The sequence below is a fragment of the Cydia fagiglandana genome, chromosome 8, assembly GCF_963556715.1.
Source record: "Cydia fagiglandana chromosome 8, ilCydFagi1.1, whole genome shotgun sequence".
In the NCBI taxonomy this organism is placed as follows: domain Eukaryota; kingdom Metazoa; phylum Arthropoda; class Insecta; order Lepidoptera; family Tortricidae; genus Cydia; species Cydia fagiglandana.
In genome coordinates, this window is record NC_085939.1 from 18599111 (window position 1) to 18621520 (window position 22410).

The window sequence follows — 22410 nt, forward strand, 5'->3', positions numbered from 1 at the left end:
AGTGGTAACTAAGCACTTAAATTCAAGCTGCTGTCATTAATACCTACACGCACTGCCAATCAAGTACGTCAGCAGCCAGGGTGCCACCAGTTGCTAAGCAGTTATTATTTCAATGGTAACTAAGCATCAACATTTTATCAGCTTAATTTTTAAAAAAATACTGTAGTAACTACGAATTGACACCTCCTTTCTTAAAGAAGTATTTTATCGTCAAGTGTCAAACTTAGACAATAAACAAGTAGGTTCTACGATAATGATCGGTTTTTTATTTTAACTGTCATAGGCGGCCGTTCTTCCAAACCGTAGAGCATATTATATGTTAATATATTTATTTAGCCCGCTTATAATATTGTACTAAAATATACTATATAGTACTAAAATACGATGCTCCGAATCGATCAAAGAACGAAGGAAAAATAATAGAATTGAAACTTATTAACACGTTCACTGTCCCAATCTGACATGTAAACCTTATGGCTTTGTAATAGAGGCTAGCCGTGGCCCCACGTGAGGAGCACGGGCAGTAAAGGTGTTAAGCATATCCAACTATGACTCCTCTCTTTACTTTGTTGGTTGGACTCATTATCCGGAAGAAGGGTACCTCCTCTTCTATAGATGTACCTATGCGATAAAACCATCACTGCCATGCATATACCTACGTACTTAATATGCTAACTGTTGACCATAGGAATGACGAATTTTGTTTTAACAACTTAGCAGAGAGGATAGAGTATACGGAGGTATATTTATACAGTATGTATCAGAACGAAAGGCCAAGAAAGAGACCCATTAATGTTTAGGTCATACTGAACAACTTTTACTATGGGACCAACCCCGAAACCCCGGAAAAAAAATTACTCTCCCATAGAAAATTTCAACATCAGACCAGCAAAATGTATGAAACTTCTAATTATTTTTCCGCGTTTTCGGGGTTGGTCCCATAATAAAAGTGGTTCAGTATGACCTAAACATTAATGGGTCTCTTTCTTGGCCTTTCGTTCTGATATATACTGTATACCTATCTTTGAACTTATTGTTAGTATAACCTAGCAGTAAACATCAAATGGCATTCCGCACAGGAGTAATCTAAGGAACGCCCACTGCGGTTTCAAACCTACAACGTCCTGTTAGAAAGTCGTACATACGCTACATGTGACATACCTTCAAAAAACATATAAACGTATGCGAAATTAATATAAAACTACAAATTAATAATAGAAATGAAACCAAAAAAAAAAGCTGTAATCTCTAGGTGCGTCCGACTGAGATTTGAACCCGCGCGGTCTCTGCTTTGAAAAGCAAACGCCTTAGTAACAAGACCACAACGTGCCTTGACAATTGGCTCTAAATTCGGCTTCAGTTAGCTTTCGCTATGTTTCACTCATTCGTTTTGATGATTCTATTCAATAAAAGAAATAGTTTGCAGTAAGTTGACTGACAGGCCCCTGTCAATGGTTGAAGGGCAAAACGTGAGATAGATGTATGTGATGACAAGACTGTACTGCTTTCGATGATTGTCAAAACGCTTTACCTGAAATTAGCACATCTATTATTCATTCAATATACGACCATACATGTATGCTTGAAAAGTCTATTTTTCCATATTGTTCAGATATATTTGACACGTTGACCGCTTAGATACCAGTGGTTTTTTGACAGCTAAGGTATCAATGATTTGTTGTAAGTGTATAAATTAATGAATAGCGACTGTTAAGATATTTGTGACATGTTGAGCGCTCACAAGTAAATCCTACCATGACAGTCAAGAACTTTTTGACAGTTTAAACGTTTACCTCTCTTTGAGCACCTGGAGAGTATAGCGACTTCTGCTGCTGACTGTACTATCGTACAGAAAAGAAATTTCTTGCAAAACCGAAGATTGACAGCGGTCCAGTGACGAATCATGCTGTAGGCACCTTTCTTATCTGTGGTACAGAATAAATAATAGCACTAGGTACAGAAGACTCACTCCCTAACAAAACGCGTCTGTTACGATCAGCACAGATATGGCTGCTAGGTGGCGACAGCGCCACGCACGGCTTATGGCAAACCCCAAAATTGGGGCCGAACGGATGTACTTTCAGCTACCTGTAGCAAAGCGACGAAATCGCGGAGTCAGATGAGACACGCCTATCTGTGGTCGTACACGCAAAGGGAAGTCAAGTTGTATACCTAGCCCTAATTGCTCGGAGCAATGCTGATTCGAACGGAGGCGAGAATGCCCGAAAGGATCAGTTTCGCCCCCCTAGTGATTTACAAATTGTCCCGGTTCAGGCACTGGTCCCACCGCGAGCTAGTAAGCTATGAGCTATCGGCTATAAACACGAACAAAAGATAAGCACTCCCGTGTAAATAAAAGAGACACGGCGATATTTATAGTTACTCGCCCAGCGGTGAGCTATAAATATCGCCGTGTCTCTTTTATTTACACGGGAGTGCTTATCTTTTGTTCGTGTTTATAGCCGATAGCTCATAGCTTACTAGCTCGCGGTGGGACCAGTGCCTCAAAGAGCCCACCTTTCCCTTACTTACTTGGCCAGGTGCGCTAAAGATATATTTAGACAGGCCGAAGTTAAATTCAATTTTCGGTCATACCTATCACTATTAAGGGACGCAGCCATGCGGCAGATGAGATAGCAATATCACTTGCTCCCTCTAACGCATAAGTGCGTCCCTTGGAGTGGCCGGCGTTGGCATATCGTGTAGAGCAGCGGTCGGCAACCTGCGACCCGCGGGCCGAATGCGGCTCGTGAACCTGTCACTTGCGGCCCGCGTGCCGCCTTGGCTATTTTGCAAAAGAGCCAAGGCGGCAAATGAGACATTGTCGTTTGTCACTTATACATGTATGTCTCATAAAGTCATAAATATTAACAAAGTACGGCCCGCGTCACCTCCGTTAACTACTATGTGGCCCTTGGCTGCTAAAAGGTTGCCGATCGCTGGTGTAGAGGAACATTAAACCAACGTACGTAAACATCCGGATTGTCATCGTCGGGGTCCCGCGGTGCGTTCGCTACGGGTGTTTCCGGGACGGGCCGGCCCTTGCTGGTTGTACTCGGCCGCGTGTCCGGCTCGGAACGGTCCGTTTGCTTTTTCAGAACGCTGGCGGTAGCCGGTCTGGAACTGAACATCATACATTTATACAACGTGTCCCAAAATTCAACGATAAGCTGGCACCAGAAGATGGACCTGCTCATGACTACACCAAGAAAAAAAATATTGAAAAATTGTAGACATAGGGCTGTCGATTTTCATTTTTTCTTGTAATTCCATAATAAATTGAGATATATATTTTTATCCTCCATATATGTTTTTTTCCTGGAGTAATCATGAGCAGGTCCATCTTCTGGTGCTTATCGTTGAATTTTGGAGCAACTGCAGCAGCAATAAAACAACACGAAACTACCCGAAATTAGGTTATATTATAAAAATGTTCGCGGTAGACAAAGAAATTGCAGCTACCCGTTAAAGTTTAATGTTTATACAATGAAATTATATCGCGGTAGACCCGTTTGTCTAGGTAATTAAACAAATTAATTATGTATAATATAGGTACCTACCTGTCAGTACAAGCAGACGCCGGTCGAGACTTGCTGGCCGCAGAGTAATCTCTGTCAGTGGTCACTACCGCGTTATCCAGTGAAGAGAACGATGTCGTGCTCGCTACCTCGGTGATGTCTTTCTTGGGAATCTGTAGGAATAAATAATACTCATACTCATAAATAGGTTAGTGAATAGACAACCAGGTAAGGTAACAATAATATATGCTTAGTTCTTTTCGCCGTGCTCTATTAACCTATTATACATATTCGAGCCCACCAATAACATTTTCATGTAAAATGTTGACGGAGATGAGAGATATTCGCCAACAAACTGGTTACAGTTTGGCGATATTGTAAATTTTGTTTATGAGCATGTACCTTTTGTGTAAATAAATTAAAAAAAAAAAATATGGTCGCCTGCGCGATCTTAACTATGTAGAGCCAAAAGCTTCCTACTCTAAACACCCTAAATACCTTTTTGACTTGACACAGTGCCCCCACATGGTCTCGTCTCGTGTTTTTGGTGGGATAGGAGCTTGCCTCTCGGCCTCGAAAGCCCACAATCCAATACTTACAGAAACGTGATGGTCTTTATGCTTCTTCTTGAGCAGAACGTGTCTCTCGCGGGCGAGGCGGTTGGCCTCGGCGACGGCCCGAGTGACTTGAGCTTGGTTTTCGGCCTCGAGAGCTGAGTGGGTCTCGTACAGAATCAACTGGATCTAAAAATGTCATGAAAAGTTAATGTAGAAATAATTTAAGGGTTGTCTTATGTAAACTGACTTCTCAAATAAATACGTAGGTCTCTCTCAACTACAAATGGCTTCATATAAGAAGCTTTAACACAATAATTTCACACTTTGTCATTGAAAATTCTATACAGAGTTAATTAAGCTAAGGCTTAATTACCTGAGGCTTTGATAACAGTGTCTTGAGGGTTTTCTTCTGCTCCTCAAGTATAAATTGAACTCGTTCTCTGCCTTTAGCGTCTATTTCAGATTCTGTAAGAATCTAAGGAATATGAAAATAATATTATTATATAAACGAAATATCTACTCGAAAAAATATTCACTATTAAAAACCTGATACCAGTGGTACCTAAAGAAAGGCGACTGTTTATTTTTGAGTCATAGTTGGTCACCTATAAACAGAATTCATTTTAGTGTATGGTTCCAACGAAATCTATTTATAGGTGAATATAATTAATTTTTAGTTTCGGGCGGCCACAGTTACTAAAAGTGGCCAGTTACTGGCGAATTACCCTATTACAAGTTATCACCTTTGTGTAATTTTATCTGTAATATTTTGGTAATATATAGGTAACTCATTGAGCAACTGCCGAATGAATTTAGTGCAAATTGCAATGCAAAGGATAATAATTTTATAGCAACCAAATACTGACGTGTTGAGAAGATACTGAAAGACATTCAATTGAGCCGAAATGACATTATATACGCCTATTATGTATCGAGGCGTATACCGTATTGAGCGGGCACTATCCAAAAACAATACTCTTGTCCTGTTTTAAGCCTCCTGGCCACTACTGGAGTGTGTTAATTGACAGTTTAGCTAATTGTAATTACGCAGACTGAAGCACTATATTATATAGGTACCTCCAGCATAGCCAAGTCGCCTCCTCTTCCACACACAAGATCAATAGGATCCGTGACAGCAGAGTAAGAGTTAGGCGGTGTAGCCAACACGGCTACCACGCCATCAAGGGCGCTGGTCACCACTGGAGTGTCGCAGTACACCTCTTCGCTGATGACGCAGACTGGAGCGCCGGATTGAGGGGCTTCGGAGGCCTCGATGCCTAGCTCTCTGAGGGCGCCGACGTAACTAGATACCCTGGAGGAAAGGGCAGTTTCAATATTTTCTAAATGCTTATAGCAATACTTGGTAGTTGTAGAAGGGCCCTTTTATAGCAACAAACTCGTCCTCTAGCCGCCCATATGTCAAACCTTGCCAAGCAGAATTAAATTTTGATTTTGTCAACACAAAGTTCAAATTAGAATGGAACAGGAGACCTTTTTATAGGTCTCTGGGCGGCTAGAGGATACATCCAGCCCCAAACACGGCGAGCTATCCGAACTGGCCTGCACGGCTCCCAATACCCCAGTTGAGCAGCTATATAAGTACGTCGAGCAACGGGGAGAGGATGCGTGGGCGTAAGAATTATTATATAATCTGTGACACCACTACCCTCTCTACACATGGGCCGTCATATTGGACTACTAGATTGGGCCAACGTGTAGAGGAATCATGAGCCACTACGCCGTTTGAGTCGCCAGACTCAAGTCTGGCCAGATTATGAAAGTTGTAGACTGAAAGGGCATAGCTACAAACTTGTCTCCAGCCCCGAACACGACGAGTTTGCCAAGCTGTGGGGTAGCGGGCGCGGCCGGAGCGCTGGCCTTCAGCACTGCCCCCAGCTCCCGCAGCTGAGCCGCTAAATACGCCGAGCTGCGTGGGGAGGATGCGTGGGTCTGGGCGACTACGCCGCGGAGGCTGTTCGCGCGCAGCGCTCGGCAGAGCGTTGAGGCGCCTTCGCAGAATTCACGCTCCTGGAGACGGAATACTTTAGTAACTAAACATAGTTCGTTTTTTTAGCATTAGAAATAAGGTAAACAATCTTGATGTGTCTTTTAATTGAAAACCACATTTTAAAAATAAGTTACGGCAAATATGTAACAAGTATGAATCTAATACGGTCTTCGAGCAACACCGGCTTCCGACACGTCGGAAGGGAGGGGCCCAAGCGATATCTCGCCGTACAAATCTTTCTGCCATTTTTCGCGGGGGGAAAGGTGCACACAGTCGCATTTCTCACACACTTACATACAAAATCCAATCTATAATGACGACACAAATACATAGAAAACAACACACGTCAAAGACAAATCTTGCAAACCTCGATCTCTTTTTGTGTACGGACGAGTGATTAGTGTCACAACACGCACACTGACACATTTTCGTTGAAGTCATGTCATTGTATTCTGAGAGATGAGAAGTCGGATTTGTCGCTCGACCGATCCGCAATTTGTACTGAGCGAGCAAAATCGATAAATCCAACAATTTCTTGAATAAATATAATAATTGTATTTCAATGTAATTTAACGTATGATATGTAAAAAAAAATATTACATGTGAAATGTAACACTTTCTTTTTGTAAATTTGATGTCCCCGACCTCTTTTTATAACAAAAAAATAGCAAATAGGCATTTTTGTGCAGCAGTGTTCACGCGCGCGTCTGGACTCGGTCTAGTGAAAAATCCAAGTGCAACTAGTTTTATTACTCGCGCTAGATTAGATTGACGCGTTAATCTTGTACCTCGGCAGAGGGGAAATAGTGCGAATGCCGCCTCCCTTCCGTGTTGCTCGAAGAATACGATCATTTATATTCTTCTGCTTTCATAAGTAATAGTTTTTGATTTAAAAAAAAGCGTTTTTCAATTAAAAGACGTGCAAGTTCTTTCTAATGCTAAAAAAAAACGAACTATAGATGCTGGGACACTTTGGCCCAAGATCGTTTGAGATGGAGGCATGCATTGGAAGCAAACTATTAGATTTACGGTGAACGAAACTCAGCTGTCAGCTGTTAGCAGACATCATTTAAATAGAATAGTGGAATAAGAAAACCTGCAATCACCTGCAACACGATGATTCCATCTTTGACCAGCTCCAGCTGTCCGATGGTTTTATCAGCTGGAGGGCGCAGTGTGATAAACCTGGTGAAGTAACAGTAGTTTGTGGTGAGGAAGATCAATATCCTTCATTTGCCCTTTTCGATTCGGCAAGAAAAATTGTAATGGCTCCTCTACACGATGGGCCAGCGCCAGCCTCTCCAGGGGACGCAGCCATGCGGTAGAATGAGATAGCAATATCACTTGCTCCCTATAACGCATAAATGCGTCCCTTGGAGTGGCCGGCGTTGGCCCATCGTGTAGAGGAGCCATTAGAAAAGCTACCAAACCTGGGGCAGACGCGATCGAATCTGTACTCTCCTGCGCATAGTTGTCGTGATCCACTGTAAGAGTAGCCCAGCTCGTGGAGCTTCATCACAAGATTCGCTACTTTCCTGAAACCAATGCGATGGACTGAAATAGATGTGCCCGGTGTGTGTGTGTGTGTGTGATGATGTGTACCGGGTGTGGCCTGTAACATGAGCAAAAAATTTAACCGTAGGCTGTACTCCTCGTACTGAGCAACATTTGTTCAGCGACTTTTAAAAATAACTTGTGGTTTGATTTTTAATACACTTTAAAGTTTATTCTAAGACGCAGTGTACTTATTGCGAATTTTTTTATGTTTAAGGCGTGACAAGCAACGTCAATCACAATGATATGGCGTGGCGATCGCGTCCATTGAAGATAATATTTATTTTGTATGAAAAATAGGGAGTCTAAATACTTCATAATTTTTAAAAGTTGTTGAACAAAAGTGTCACCGTTGGAGGAGTACAATCTATGTTTTAAAAAATTTAGTATTTGCTCATGTTACAGGCCACACCCGGTATTAAGAAAGTGACTAAAGTCCAGTGAAGGCTGGATCCAAACTGGCACCTTTGGCTATCGCAGCTAGTTCCCTGGACCCCTGTCACCTCGCCACAGTGGAATCTGTCCCAAATTCTCGACTAAAAGCCATCTTAGAAAGACTATAGGCGTCTTCACTTTAAACAATACAAATTGAAATTGGTATTAACTGGTTGGACAGAATAGGATAGGTACGCCGCAGATGCTATCCAAATGAGGCATTCCATGAGCGGCACAAACGCATATTATTTCATATATGTAGATCAAGCAAATCTTGTCAGTGTAAGAAGGCACGAAATTCAAATTTTCTATGAGACGATATCCCTTCGCCGATCCGATAGCCTACATTTTTCAAATTTGCCGCCTTTTTCTACTGACAAGATCTGCTTGACCAACTATATATTTGAATCTTTTAATTATTGTTGTACGTACGTGGCTTTAAAGGTATTGACCCATCCAGTGACAGATTCTTTATTCACGCAAGTCGACAGAGGTTCGTCTCTCAGGTGTGGTGGCAGAAGCTCTCTTAATCTGAAACAATAGAACCTCCATTATCCGAACTACAGTCGCGTCGAATGGGAACATTATGACAGTCCAATTTTATATATAGCTGTCACGTAAAATATTTAATTTGTAGCCTATTTTTGAAGTTGAACGCATTAATTAATTTAGAAATAAGTATGTTCAGTTAATATTGTCTGCGGTTACCGCGGTAATTACCAGACATCGTAACTTTTACAGCATTTTTGATGCAGCGGAGTGGTGTTAACGGAAACGGTATAAACAATTTCAACCCTAATGATTAATTACGTTAATATTAAGCTTAATTTACCATTTTAGTTGGAATTATCTATAACAATTCCGTTAACACCACTCCGCTGCACCAATTATGCTGTAAAAGTTACGATGTCTGGTAATTACTCATGAAATAAAACTATCGAAAAGCATTATATTTTGTATATTGAATTATTCATACAAAGAATTTTCATTTGAATACTACATCCCGACGTTTCGAACCCTTTACAGCGCGTTCGTGGTCAACGAGTGACTGAGGAAAAACTACACTGTGGAATCTGTGCATGATGTAGTATGAATTCAATATACGCGATAGAATCCGTTTACCTTATTTCATGTGATATTAAACATATGTCTTCAATTATTTCAACTCACAGCGCGTTAGGCCTCGCCTCTGGGCCTCGCGCCCCAGCATCGACGGGTCAGCTCCACGTAGAACAGCCAGACTGTTGTCCAGTCTAAATTTGAGTTTAAGAATTTAGAATAAATAGTTGAACTTACGAGAAAGCCCTATTCTTAATCCGTATCCTGGCTATAGCGGCAGCGAAGTGCACTCGTTGCTCCCAGACAGTATTCTCAATGTCCTGGTACGGCGAGCCCGCCTCTTTCAAAAGCCTCACCGCGCGTTCGGCCTCGCCTCTGGGCCTCGCGCCCCAGCGCCGACGGGTCAGCTCCATGAGGAATAGCCAGACTGTGTGATGATTGTCGCCGTACTGTATAATATTTGTTTATTAGTTTGATTTGGTAATAAAAAACTTATAACACCATAAAGGTACACGTTACCGCATATATATTTAATAAACAATTGAATAAGACATCTTTCAAATACCTAAGTAAATAAAAAGGTAAGTATATAGGGTACATCGCCAATTACTAGCCACCCCCCAATTACTGGCCACTTAATTTGATTTCTATTTATAGGTGAACAAAGTTCATTTTAGTATATAAGGTACGAAAATCCAATTATTAGCCAGTTTTCAATTACTGGCCACCTATTCCAAAAATGAATTCTATTTACAGATAAATAAAACTCATTTTCAGTATAAGGAAAATGGCTAGTAACTGAAATTTATCCACAACCCACTCGTTCAATAACTGGCCGCCTCTTACAAAAATGAGTTCTATTCACCTATACACAGAATTCATTTTAGTATAGGTGGCCAGTAATTGAAAACTGGCTAATAATTGGCGATGTACCCTACCTTTCATTTCTTAAGTTTATAATTTCCACATTAACACGTTTTAGAATTTCCAAACCAAATACTAGTAATGCAACCAATAAACCATCCGATACTTGGATGTAAGCCAGTTCCAAAAACTTATTGAAAACCTGCCAAGTGCGAGTCGGGCTCGCGCACGCAGGGTTCCGTACAGTTACGCATAAAACGGCAAATAAATCACGTTTGTTGCCCCACATATTTATTTTTATTTGTTTTAATGAAATACTATCATCTGTGAAAATTTCAACTGTCTAGCTATCATTCATGTAATACAGCCTGGTGACAGACAAACAGACAGTGCTGGAGTCTTAGTAATGGGTCCCGTTTTTTACCCTTTGGTTACGGAACCCTAAAAACCAGCCACAAAAGTGGATTTACTTTCACAAATTGCCCAATTTAAAAATAGGGCGCCTCCTATAATACTTTCATAACTTTCACTCGAATCAGGCGATAAATCTAAACATTAATCGGGGCCACTTTACCTGCACCTGCCTTTAACTGAAATAGCTTGTCATAAATATAGAGTCATTTTCGTGAGCGTCCTTAAAGAAAAGAAAAGAAACGGATCGCGGACATGCGAGCTAATGCGAGTTTGATGGGACGAATTTTATTGTAACCTTTTGCTCAGAGACTAGTATTAAATGAAGATTGGTACTCAGTATATAAATGTGCGTATTAACTTACATATATATATATATATATATATGTACAGTCGACGTCAAAGATATGTTTACACTTTTCGCCTTATTACAAAGGAATAAGGTGCAAAAGTGTAAAACATCTTTAACGTCGACTGTATAATCGCATTAATCGCACATGCTTGCACGATGCTTTGTTAGTTAACACCGTATTCCGTATAACATTAGTTAGGTATTTAACTGTTAAATAGCGATATACGAGTATTTAAGCGGAGATTTTACTGAGCAACTTAGTTCGGTAAAATTTATTATAAACATTAACAAATATTGGTTTGAAGTACCTATACTCTTTTCACCCCACGCGTGTGGTGCCATCTTTAACAGTATCGAGGCACGCATGTTGTATGTAATATAATTGTATATTGCCTGTCTCCATAAGCAACTTGTCTCTGATCCAGTTAAACTGAAGTTATTACGTTTGATAACGACGTTTAAATGCAACCTTGATAACGCTAACTCGCGCAAGTTCAATGTGAAATGATTTTATTGTGTGTGTGTGTGTGAAATGGGTACCTACTCGTATTACCTACTTACTCTTTATTGCACACATCTAAATAGAAAACAAACAATGAAAACAAAAACTTATAATTTTAATAAAACAATACAATGAATACAGTAACCCAAGTAGAAGTAAACAGTAAGCGGACTTAGGTAGCGTAAACCTTTAGGTAGCGGAAATTTAATACAGTGGAACCTGGATAATTGCAATCTCAAGGGACCGGCCATTTTTTCATTTTTTGTCAATTAACCAGGTTTTTCATTTAAGCAGGTCGTGTCAATTAACGAGGTTCAAAAAAATCGTTGTGTCAATTATAGAGGTTTTCATTAATAGAGGTTGCGTTCTGACAAATTTCTTTTATAGAGGTGCAAATAACCATTGAAAGTAGATTTACACGCTTCTGTCAATACTTGCACTTTTACACTACATTAATTACTACTTTATTTTCTTATTAATCATTTGGGTTTAAAAATTCCATTGAATTGTAGAAGAAAGTTTTATTAAAATGTCAAAAGCATACTTTGTTTTTGATTTTAACAACACTATTTCACCTACTATAGGCTGTGATAGATACCCAATAAATAAATTGATTTCTGGATGAAGATATAAATAAAATGATCATTGCTATTAAAATATTGTTTCTGCTGTCTACAACTACATTATTTCAATTACAGAGGTAATAAGTAAGACTCGTTTCAATAATAGAGGTAAAAAAAAGAGGAATATTAACGGATTTTTTAACACAGTGTCAATTTATTGAAAATTTATAGAGGTCTTAGTTGCGATGTGGTCAATTACAGAGGCAAAATTACGAAAAACACTAAAATCTAAATTGTAATTATAGAGGTTCCAAAATTTCAATTATAGAGGCCTTTTGGTCTCAAGGGACCGGGACCGGACTTTTGGTTGCAATTATTGAGGTTTTCCATTTATGCAGGTGCCAATTAACCAGGTTTCACTGTATATTTATGTCATGGCAGTTAGGTGTTCCAGAAAAATTATATTACCTGTGGGAAGTTGCCGAAAAAGTCGATGTCTTCTATAGCTTGTTCTAATATGGACTTATCTGTAACAACCATGATATAAATCATTATAAACTGCAATAGAGGGCATACTAAAGAAACGGACAAGTGCGAATCCAATTCGTCGGTTCCTTATAGATTTAACTTAAAATAAATAATAATATTTCAGCCTATATATATATATATATATACGTCCCACTGCTGGGCAGAGGCCTCCTTTCATGCGCGAGAGGGCTTGGGCTATAGTCCCCACGCTAGCCCAATGCGAGTTGGGACTTCACGTACACCTTTGAATTTCTTCGCAGATTTATTTTATTTTTGTTCTTTAAATACAAAGTTATAATTTGTAAGTACTTGTAGTGTTATACGATATTACTTGCCAAATTACATAGTTCTAGGTAATCTAGATCAACGGAAAATAACATCAAGTTCATGACAACCCAACTAGCAAAATCGTCGTATAAGAATTGATTTACTCAGCCTGTAATCGTATAACAGCCGAGTTACGGTTGTTGAAACACCAATATATCGTATAATAGCGGTTAACTCGACTATTTAGCAATTTTCGCTAATTAGTGCTATAATCATGTCGTATAAACGTTTATAGCACTATCTTTTAGCACTTTTATTCCACCTTTTAATAAATGCTGAATTAGCGCTACTAAATCACTTTTATTCTGCATAATTGTTCTATTAAAATCATATAACAGCTATAGAATAGCTAATTGTCTGAATAAGGCGCTTTAATACAACTGTTACTCAACTCTCTTCTCTGTTGCTATAAAAGCCTATTAAAAGCAATCCAATAACCATTTGGCAACAATGCTGCTGTAACAGCGCGCTTATATCATAATTCGGGTAATGGGGCTCAAACCGCTGTTATAGGAGCTGAAGTGTATTTACAGGTTTTATTCAAAATGTATTCAGCTTAGAGTACTTTTAAAGAGTTTTGAACTACATTAACAGCACAAGTCAGCCATGTTGTACGTTTCAATATAGTCCGGTGGCCAACTGCATGAAACCCTACCTGATAAAAAAATAGAAAATCCTACTCTGTAGGGGTAGCTGACTTTTAGTAGCATCAACTGCTCTTGGTCGGCCGCGGCTTAATTTCGCAAATTTTGCGTAAATGGCAAAATAGTGGCACAAAAATTCATCAAAAAAAAAACCCCCATCGTATAATAGAATGAAACTTGCAGGGTAGGATAGCTGCCTTTGAGGACAGCAAAACAAAAGTGGTTAGCTACATCCTGTGTTGGCAGGTTCCTGTGTTCGACCGAATTTGTGGTACCACGTGACAACTACAATTTACCTCATCGAAAAATAGAATGAAAAAAACTGATTGTAATACCTACATTAAATTTGTTGACGTATGTCTTGGTCGGCCTCACCTTAGCCTGATAGCTTTTGCAGTCCGTCCGCATTAAAAAAAATGTGAATGGCAGCAATCCTACCATAAAAGTGACATTCTATTTTTCGATGAAGTAAATTGTAGCTCACGTGGTACCACAAATTCGGTCGGACACAGGAACCTGCCAACACAGGATGTAGCTGACCACTTTTGTTTTTTTGATGAATATTTGTACCACTTTTTTGCCATTTGCGCAAAATTTGCCAAGTTAAGCCACGGCCGACCAAGAGCAGTTGAAGCTGCTAAAAGTCAGCTACCCCCACAGAGTAGGATTATTCTATTTTTTATCAGGTAGGGTTTCATGCAGTCGGCCACCGGACTATAAATCCATAAACATGGCGACAACATGTGCTATAAGTGTAGCAGTAAACGCAGTTACTCGACTTATAGTCGAATTAATGAGATATAACAGAAACTAGATCGTGTAAGCAAATTTTTACTTATTTTAATTAATATTTTTTTATTGAAATTTAAGAAAATAGGCGGCCCATGAATATATATGAACCAGTGCCTTTGGTTTTATCAATAAAGTATTTTTCGCGCTAGGTTTTACTGTATTACGTGTACTTACAGACAGTAAAAACTTATGTACACAATCACGGTAAAAATAAATGTCATGGATGACAGCAGTAAAAAAATACTTAAGTACCTTTTTGTTTTATTAGATACGTGAAGACGATTAGGCCTCAAACTTAATCAAATAATTGAAATATAATCGCTTACCTGAGATCGTTTTTAGCACATATTTGTTGAATAAAAGCATTTACTGCACTCTTACACATTCAAAATGCCGAGTAAAAGCAATTCGGCTACTTTTACGAAACATTTTTGCCGAGAAAAAGCAGTGCGGCTGCTTTTATAGAACACTTTCACTGAGTAATAGCAAATTGATAATGTTTATAGAACAAATAATCGAATAAAAGCACTATCGTTGCTATTAAAACACTAGAAGCGCTTTATATCAACTTTTACTCAACTCTTACAGCATCGATTTGCTTCTTATACATCAGCGCTTACTCTATTTTTATAACACTTCTAGTCTGTATAAGTGCGCCTTTTCGCGTTGAGTAAACGCTTACAGGACTTTTATTCGACTGTTTTTACACCGTTTATAGCACCAAAAAGCGAAAATAAAAACGTGCTCTCAACTTTTATAGCACATAGATTTGCTAGTTTAAATCTCTATCACATAACACGGCATGGAGGAGTGTTTTTTTCAAACCGGCTTATTTTTGTACGGTTTTGATAGAGAAATAAGTCCTTTTGAAAAGAACTCGCCTCATATGCAATACGAGTGAGTACAAATCGGTTTTCTTTCATCGATAACATTATTTATAAGCCTTCGTTTCTCGAACCATGCAACATCTGGCCTTGGTTTTTATCGACAATACTATATAGAAAAGTAAAAGACACGAATGGCAAATAAAAATAGCTTTTTACGTTTGTAATAAAAATGTCTAATAGAGAATTGGAGTGCAGAAATAAAGATCAACATCTTGTACGTTCAACGTCAAAGATATGTTTACACTTTAGCACCTTACTCCTTTGTAATAAGGCGAAAAAAGTATACATATCTTTGACGTCGACTGTACAGAACAGGAAATTTTATTTATTGATAAAAACAAAGAAAGGAATAAACAAACATAATAAAACTTACAAAACTATAGAAAAAAAATTTGCCCCAGGTCGCCGTCAACGGGCAAGGTGCCCAGAAGGCTGGCCGTATTTCCCCGCTGTATAGCGATGCTAATACGCTGGGCGAAATAGTGGCCAGCCCTCTGGTCACCAGAAGCCTCTATTAAGCGCGCCGACAAGTCTTTGTACAGTCGACGCGCACTTGGCCCCCACGGCCCCAAAGTTTCGACACCAAACGCCGCAAATATGTAGCTGCTTCCCAGAGCGGCATATTTGCGGCGCTTGAGGCTTTCGGCTGAGGAAGCCGCAGCGAAATGGAGGAAATTATATCTAAATATACACCAAATTTTACCTACCTATCGATCAGACGAAAAAAATGTATAAATCGTTTCATTTTTGTACTGCAAGACTACATGGTAGGTACAAAATGTTCATTCGCCATCAGTTATGTAGGTATATCGAAGCGGCCAAGACCCTCACAAATTTTTGGACACGCCTAATAAGAAGGTCCATTTTCGGTTTGTCACTTAATATCTTGGAGACTGTGTCTTAACGATATGACTGCTTAGAGTGCTTAGACAAATCGACACTTGATTAACGCATTCACTTCCACCGACGCATATATGCGTCACCGTAGCTTTCACGCTGTGCCTTTGACGCACAGACGCGTTCATAATATATAGTGACAGCAAAGTGTGGCACCTGGTGAATGTCCAGGAAAAGAGGGTGGCAGTGAATGCGATAAATTTGCTACAAGTTTAATTTAGGTAGTCAAGTCTTCAATATCTTGAATAGTTTTTTAAGATATCCGCTGTTGAAAGTTTTACTTAGGGCTCTCAATTTTATCTTGATTGATATTATCTAAAGTTCGTTTTTTTTTAGCATTAGAAAGAACTTGAAAGAAGGTAAGCGACTTTGGAACGTCTTTTAATTGAAAAACGCTTTTTAAAAATCAAAAACTATTACTTATGAAAGCAGGAGAATATAAATTATCGTATTAGATACATAATTGTTACGTATTTGCCGTAACTTATTTTTAAAATGTTTTTTTCAATTAAAAGACACATCAAGATTGTTTACCTAATTTCTAATGCTAAAAAAAACGAAGTATACAGCAGTGATGCTGAAAAATTTGACTGTTTCATATAGCGGCATACAGCGCTAAAGCTATATAATATTATAACGTAGGCATAAACCGATGCTACTTTAAAAGTTAGTTCCTCAAGCCAGTTTATTGCAGTTATACAAATGGCTTCCTACGCGATGAGCTGATAAAAGTTAAATAACATTCTGAGTCTGAAACATCGTCTACACCAGGGCTCGCCAACCCCGGCCCGCGGGCCCAATCCGGCCCGCGAAGCGTTCCAATCCGGCCCGCCGACAGCGTTCCAATACGGCCCGCGGGAGCCAGGCTCCAGGGGTTCTGCCCTAACAGCAGCAACCAGATATCCCAATCAGTGTTGCCAACTTGGCATAAATGATGCCAGATCTGGCATGTTTTCACTCGCTTTGGCACCAAAATTTTCCCTTTAGCATCTGGCATATTTTTTAGCATAATTTAGTCTAAGCCAAGTTTGCACCAACTTGGCAGCAACAATATGCGCCATCGCCTTATGTTGTTCATATTTTCATATGAATTTTGACTTTTGTGGACGGATGGACGTCAACGGACTATATAAAGTTGGTCGAGCAGATCTTGTCAGTAGAAAAAGGCGGTAAATTTTGTAAAATGTATGTGTTTTAAGTATCTAATTTGAAGTTGACATTTTAGCATTTTTTTAGCATATTTCAAAAAAAAATTGGCATAATTTTGGCATAATCTAGACATTCGTCTAGCATTTTTTCAAAATCCGAGTTGGCAACACTGATTCCAATGGTGCCGACGTTGGCCCGCGCTAAAGTTTCTGAGGCGCAACATGTCCCTCAGGTAAAAAAGTTTAGAGACCCCTGGTTGGTCTACACTGACACACGGCGCGATTCGGGAAATTAATTGGAGAATCACTAGATATGAAATAGTAAAGATATGTGACGTTCTACGGCAAAAGGCACCGCATAGCGCCGCAATAATATTGGAGCGGAGTTAATAATAGCGTAAGCGCCGACCGTCATAAGGTACCTTTTGGCGTGGAACGTCACATATCTTTACTATTTCATATCTAGTGAATCTCTAATTCATTTCCCGAATCGCGCCGACACTGACTGTAAATTCATATATAAGTCTTGTTACGATGGCATAAGGTCCACCGAGGAACGTTAAGAGGGGGCGTAAAACCAGTAAAATAAAAGGGAACAAAAGATATGACGCGCAAAACTTGCGACGGGAGATATGGACCTTTTATTTCAATTACTTACTCTGTAATGCAAAGGATATGTATACATACGTGAAAGTAAATGAAATTTAGAAATACTATCTTGATTTTTTCTGAAGAGCCTTTTAACTTTTAAGGTTTTGGTAAGAGTCTAGTTTTCGTGTGATTTTTTCATGTTATTTTATATTAAAACGTGTTAAAATGGTATAAAAACGTCGACGTTGCGTTAGCCCCCTCTTAAGTGTTGCTATCAATGGGTACAATAAAGTTGCGAACGTTGGCGTGACGTTATTAACTGCCAGGTGCCAACTTTACCGCGATGACACTTTGATATGTATTTCGAAAAACAATCTTTCTACTTTCGTGCAAAATGGCTGGTATCAGCTACAGATCTAGTGCATAATTATTTTCCATCGTATTTTCACGGAAACGTACGAACGTGTCTTGCTATTTCAGCAGTGGCGTAGTGTGAACGAATCTAGCTGTGGGCGAAATCGCATCTGCGAGGCCCTTCACTGTCCTCGAAGGGGCCTCGGGCGAGGCCCACCTTAGGGGGCGAGGCCCATGCACTTCACCCACGCCTAGCTACGCCACTGTATTTCAGTCAGTCTCGGTACAAAAAGTACTGAGATTGACTGAAGTAACATGACAAATGCCTACCTACGGACATTTCCGAGATAATACGATGAAAAACCGGGCAAGTGCGAGTCGGACTCGCGCACGAAGGGTTCCGTACCATAATGCAAAAAAAAAAAAAAGCAAAAAAAAAACGGTCACCCATCCAAGTACTGACCACTCCCGACGTTGCTTAACTTTGGTCAAAAATCACGTTTGTTGTATGGGAGCCCCATTTTTAAATCTTTATTTTATTCTGTTTTTAGTATTTGTTGTTAAATCCATCATCTGTGAAAATTTGAACTGTCTATCACTATCACGGTTCGTGAGATACAGCCTGGTGACAGACGGACGGACGGACGGACGGACGGACAGCGAAGTCTTAGTAATAGGGTCCCGTTTTACCCTTTGGGTACGGAACCCTAAAAAAACAATTACTTATGCGGGATCCTATCTCGTCGCATAATAATTGATTGTCATAATGTAATAATAATTCAGCCTATATATGTCCCACTGCTGGGCACAGGCCTCCTCTCATGCGCGAGAGGACTTGGGCTATAGTCCCCACGCTAGCCCAATGCGGATTGGGGACTTCACATACACCTTTGAATTTCTTCGCAGATGTAATGCAGGTTTCCTCACGATGTTTTCCTTCACCGAAAAGCTAGTGGTAAATATCAAATGATATTTCGTACATAAGTTCCGAGAAACTCATTGGTACGAGCCAGGATTTGAACCCACGACCTCCGGATTGAAAGTCGGGCGTCATATCCACTCGGGCGCCACCATAATGTTAATGTTACGCATAAAACTCTTTTCTCATATTTTTTCTCAAGCTGAAACAGAAAGTATTTTCGAAAACGTCACGTATGGTCAAATATCTAGGAGACCGAGCTTTCCTCAGAAAACAAAAAACTCCAAAATGCGCGTTTTCCCGCGGCGCGCTCATTCTTTCTTCCGTGGTTTTCCCCGAGATTTTTCGCCCACCCTCATATAGCATATTTCATCGAAATAGCTACAGCCGTTTCCGAAATCCCCGAAATATATAAATAAATATATATTATAATTGCTCTTTTAGAATCATAAGATAAATTGTCAGCATCACATCTTTCCCAGCTAACCAGTAGTAACAAATTAGTGTTAAAAATCCAATTTTTTTTACGAGAGCAACGGGGCACTTACACCGAAACACATCGTAGATGAGAGCGTAGACGCATCGCATTTGCTGTTCATCAGCGAAGTCTACCTTCTTCGGGGGTTTCGAGAGCAGGTGGGCTGCTTTCAAGACCTGTCGGACGGAAGCGAACACAAATTATATGTATACCTATCTTCAAATAAAACTATGTAAAAGAATACGGAATACGGGCAGCCGGACTGAGTTGGCACTGTTGGCAGCATTGGGGCAGTGAAGAGACACTCCCGACTTCGGTCGAACTCGGCTCAGGCCGCGTAGCCAAGATGCCGATCGCTTTCGCTCCGTAGCGATCGAAACGCAACTGTCACTGTCGCACTAATATGGAAGTGTGATAGAGAGACATAATGGTTTTCGTTGTCGAAGCGATAGCGATTGTAACCTTGGCTAGGCCGGCAGTTCGGCTCAACATTGCTTCGAGCAATTATTAGGGTTGGCACCACTTGACTTCCTTGTTGTTCGTGCACAGACCACAGATAAGATAATCACTTGAATTTTGACAACCCTAAATAGCCGAAAGGGATAGTGCCATACACACACACGCACGCACGCACGCACGCACACACACACACACACACATGGTATTCAGACAATCCGTACTAATAATTAAAAATCCGAAAGTAACTCTGTACAGTCTGTACTTTTAACCGTTACCTGATTTCAATGAAATTTGGTATGGACATAGTACGAGGGCGGGAAATGACAGGATAGTTTTCACATCAGACCTGAGCAATGTCCCAGGCGTATCCAGGAGGGGACCGCACGGCAACGGGCGGGGGTGCGTTGGAATTTTTAATTGACACCACGAGTCGCCATGGGGCCCACTCTTCGACTAAGTCTTCGGGGGGCTTCCGGGTTTTTTCCGCTTCATTTCTGTAAAAAATGGCAGGTTGTTAATTGCAAATACCAACTGAATGTAGAAGTATTAAATTTAAAAGTAAAAGCGTGTAAAACCGGCCAAGTGCGAGTCGGACTCGCGCACGAAGGCTTCCGTACCATTACGCAAAAAACGGCAAAAAAAAACACGTTTATTGCCCTATACAACAATAATGGTACGGAGTTATGCATATGCAAGTAATCTACGATAAATATAAGTCACCAATAACACAAAAAATCTACCTCTTAAGTTGTGTAGTTACGGAGATATTATTATATGAAAGAATTGCTTTATATTTTTGAGACTGACGTATTTTCAATTTTTCATAACCTACCTACCGTCCCTATTTTTATCCTTAAAGACATAAACCGCATGTAAATCTTTAATGTTTTTACTTCGAAACGTCCCAAAAGTGATACTTACTATAGTCTGTTAAGTCTGTATACCTATCTTTAGCTACCTATTTAAATAAAAGTAAACAAACATTTTTTTTAATTTTCGGGTGTTTATATTATAACATTTATCGGTTAACCAACCAAATACAAATCCGCCTGGATCAGTCACCAACGACCTGACTTTAACACGTCCCTGTGTACCTAATAGGAACCAGAAATTGAGTCCTCACGTGCAACGTGTTTTTTGTCAAAAGGTTCATAGCCAGTATGTGCATGCAAATAAAAAAGACCTAGCTCACACGTGTAAATTTTGGCAATGCTTTAAGTTTATATGGGGTCGTGCATCATTAGTGGTGCATGCACGTATCATATGTACCCTAAAATGCTACACATATGATGCATGCACACGCACAGGGAACGTGTAGGTACATTAATCATGCAATATTTTATTTTTTATTTCATTTTTTGTTTACTTTCATTTAAATACCTAAAGAGAGTATATAAAATAAAAAGACTTACTCGACTGAAATCAAATTTTCACCAGGTAGTTCTTCCTCCATTTATTTTTTGTTACACATGCTTATTAAATCCACACAAACAATATACGGTAATTAATCAAGATGTTTCCATTTTAGTAAGTAAATGGCAAAATAGTAACCGTTTCTTAAAGAGAAAAAAGCGCGGATGGAAAATATTGAGATACGAAATTTGTAAAGTTTTTTTTATATATTTTGATGGAAAATGTTATTTGAAGTTTTGTGACATTTTACTATCTGACAGTAAAATTGTTCATGTTACGTTTTCAGCCAGATTTAAAAATCTAGGTAGAAAAAAAGTTGGACCAAGAAAAGTCTGCAGAGACATTTCTCTTTTTGCACGATTTTACTAGCTTTTTGTCAAAGAATATAATGGGTCTCTATTGTTTCCCAAATAGTTTTAAGTCATAATGTATTGTTTGTCCGAATTTTCGTTAGTCATAATTGGTTTTTCTCAGAAACGCGTAACTTTTCAGGATTGCCATAAAACAAACCTAACCTAACCTAACCCATCTACAGCATAACCTTACGAAAATCCTGAAAAGTTAACGGTTTCAGTTTTATGACTAACGATAATATGGCAAACAATACATTATGACTTAAAACTTTATGGGAAACAAAGGGACCCCGAATATAATACCTTAAACGTGTCGTGTCGATCGGAGCGTTGCGTGAGCTAGTCCGTACGTGTGAAAACTATGCTCAAGTGCATGGCTTACAGTACAACTGTAAGAAGAGTGAGGTAATGGTTTTTAAAACGGAACGAAATTTCCAGCCTTCCAATATTCCTCCTGTTGTACTGAATGGTTCTGAGCTGAGCATAGTTAAGCAGTTTAAGTATCTAGGGCACATCATCACTGAGACTTTGTCTGATGACCCTGACATTGAGAGAGAGCGCAGGGCGTTGGCTGTGAGAAGCAACATGCTGGCCCGTAGGTTTGCCCGTAGCACGCAGGAAGTTAAAATAACTCTTTTTAAAGCCTTTTGCCAGATTTTCTACACGGGTAGCCTATGGGCTAGATACACGCGACGAGCATACGACGCACTGCGTGTCCACTACAACAATGCTTTTAGAATGCTGATGGGACTGCCCCGTAGATGCAGCGCCTCAGGTATGTTCGTAGGCGCGCGCGT

The 22410-nt window shown here is 39.7% G+C and overlaps 1 protein-coding gene across 3 annotated transcripts in view; it reads right to left on the minus strand.

Annotated features, from left to right (window-relative positions):
- The window catches only part of LOC134666746 (uncharacterized), a 29487-nt gene that overhangs the window by 3578 nt on the left and 3499 nt on the right, over positions 1–22410 (minus strand). For 2 of the 3 annotated variants that reach the window (XM_063524009.1, XM_063524012.1), the window contains exons 2-14: positions 20194–20341; positions 19459–19564; positions 12292–12350; positions 9369–9580; positions 8505–8603; positions 7514–7618; positions 7190–7268; positions 5886–6103; positions 5153–5387; positions 4449–4550; positions 4118–4261; positions 3561–3691; positions 2970–3123 (exon numbers count right to left, since the gene is read on the minus strand). In XM_063524009.1, coding sequence (XP_063380079.1) covers positions 2970–3123; positions 3561–3691; positions 4118–4261; positions 4449–4550; positions 5153–5387; positions 5886–6103; positions 7190–7268; positions 7514–7618; positions 8505–8603; positions 9369–9580; positions 12292–12350; positions 19459–19564; positions 20194–20341 — 1792 coding nt within the window. Of the gene's footprint in view, positions 1–2969; positions 3124–3560; positions 3692–4117; positions 4262–4448; positions 4551–5152; positions 5388–5885; positions 6104–7189; positions 7269–7513; positions 7619–8504; positions 8604–9368; positions 9581–12291; positions 12351–19458; positions 19565–20193; positions 20342–21259; positions 21361–22410 lie in introns of those variants that run through there. The other variant, XM_063524010.1, reaches the window with a different exon arrangement.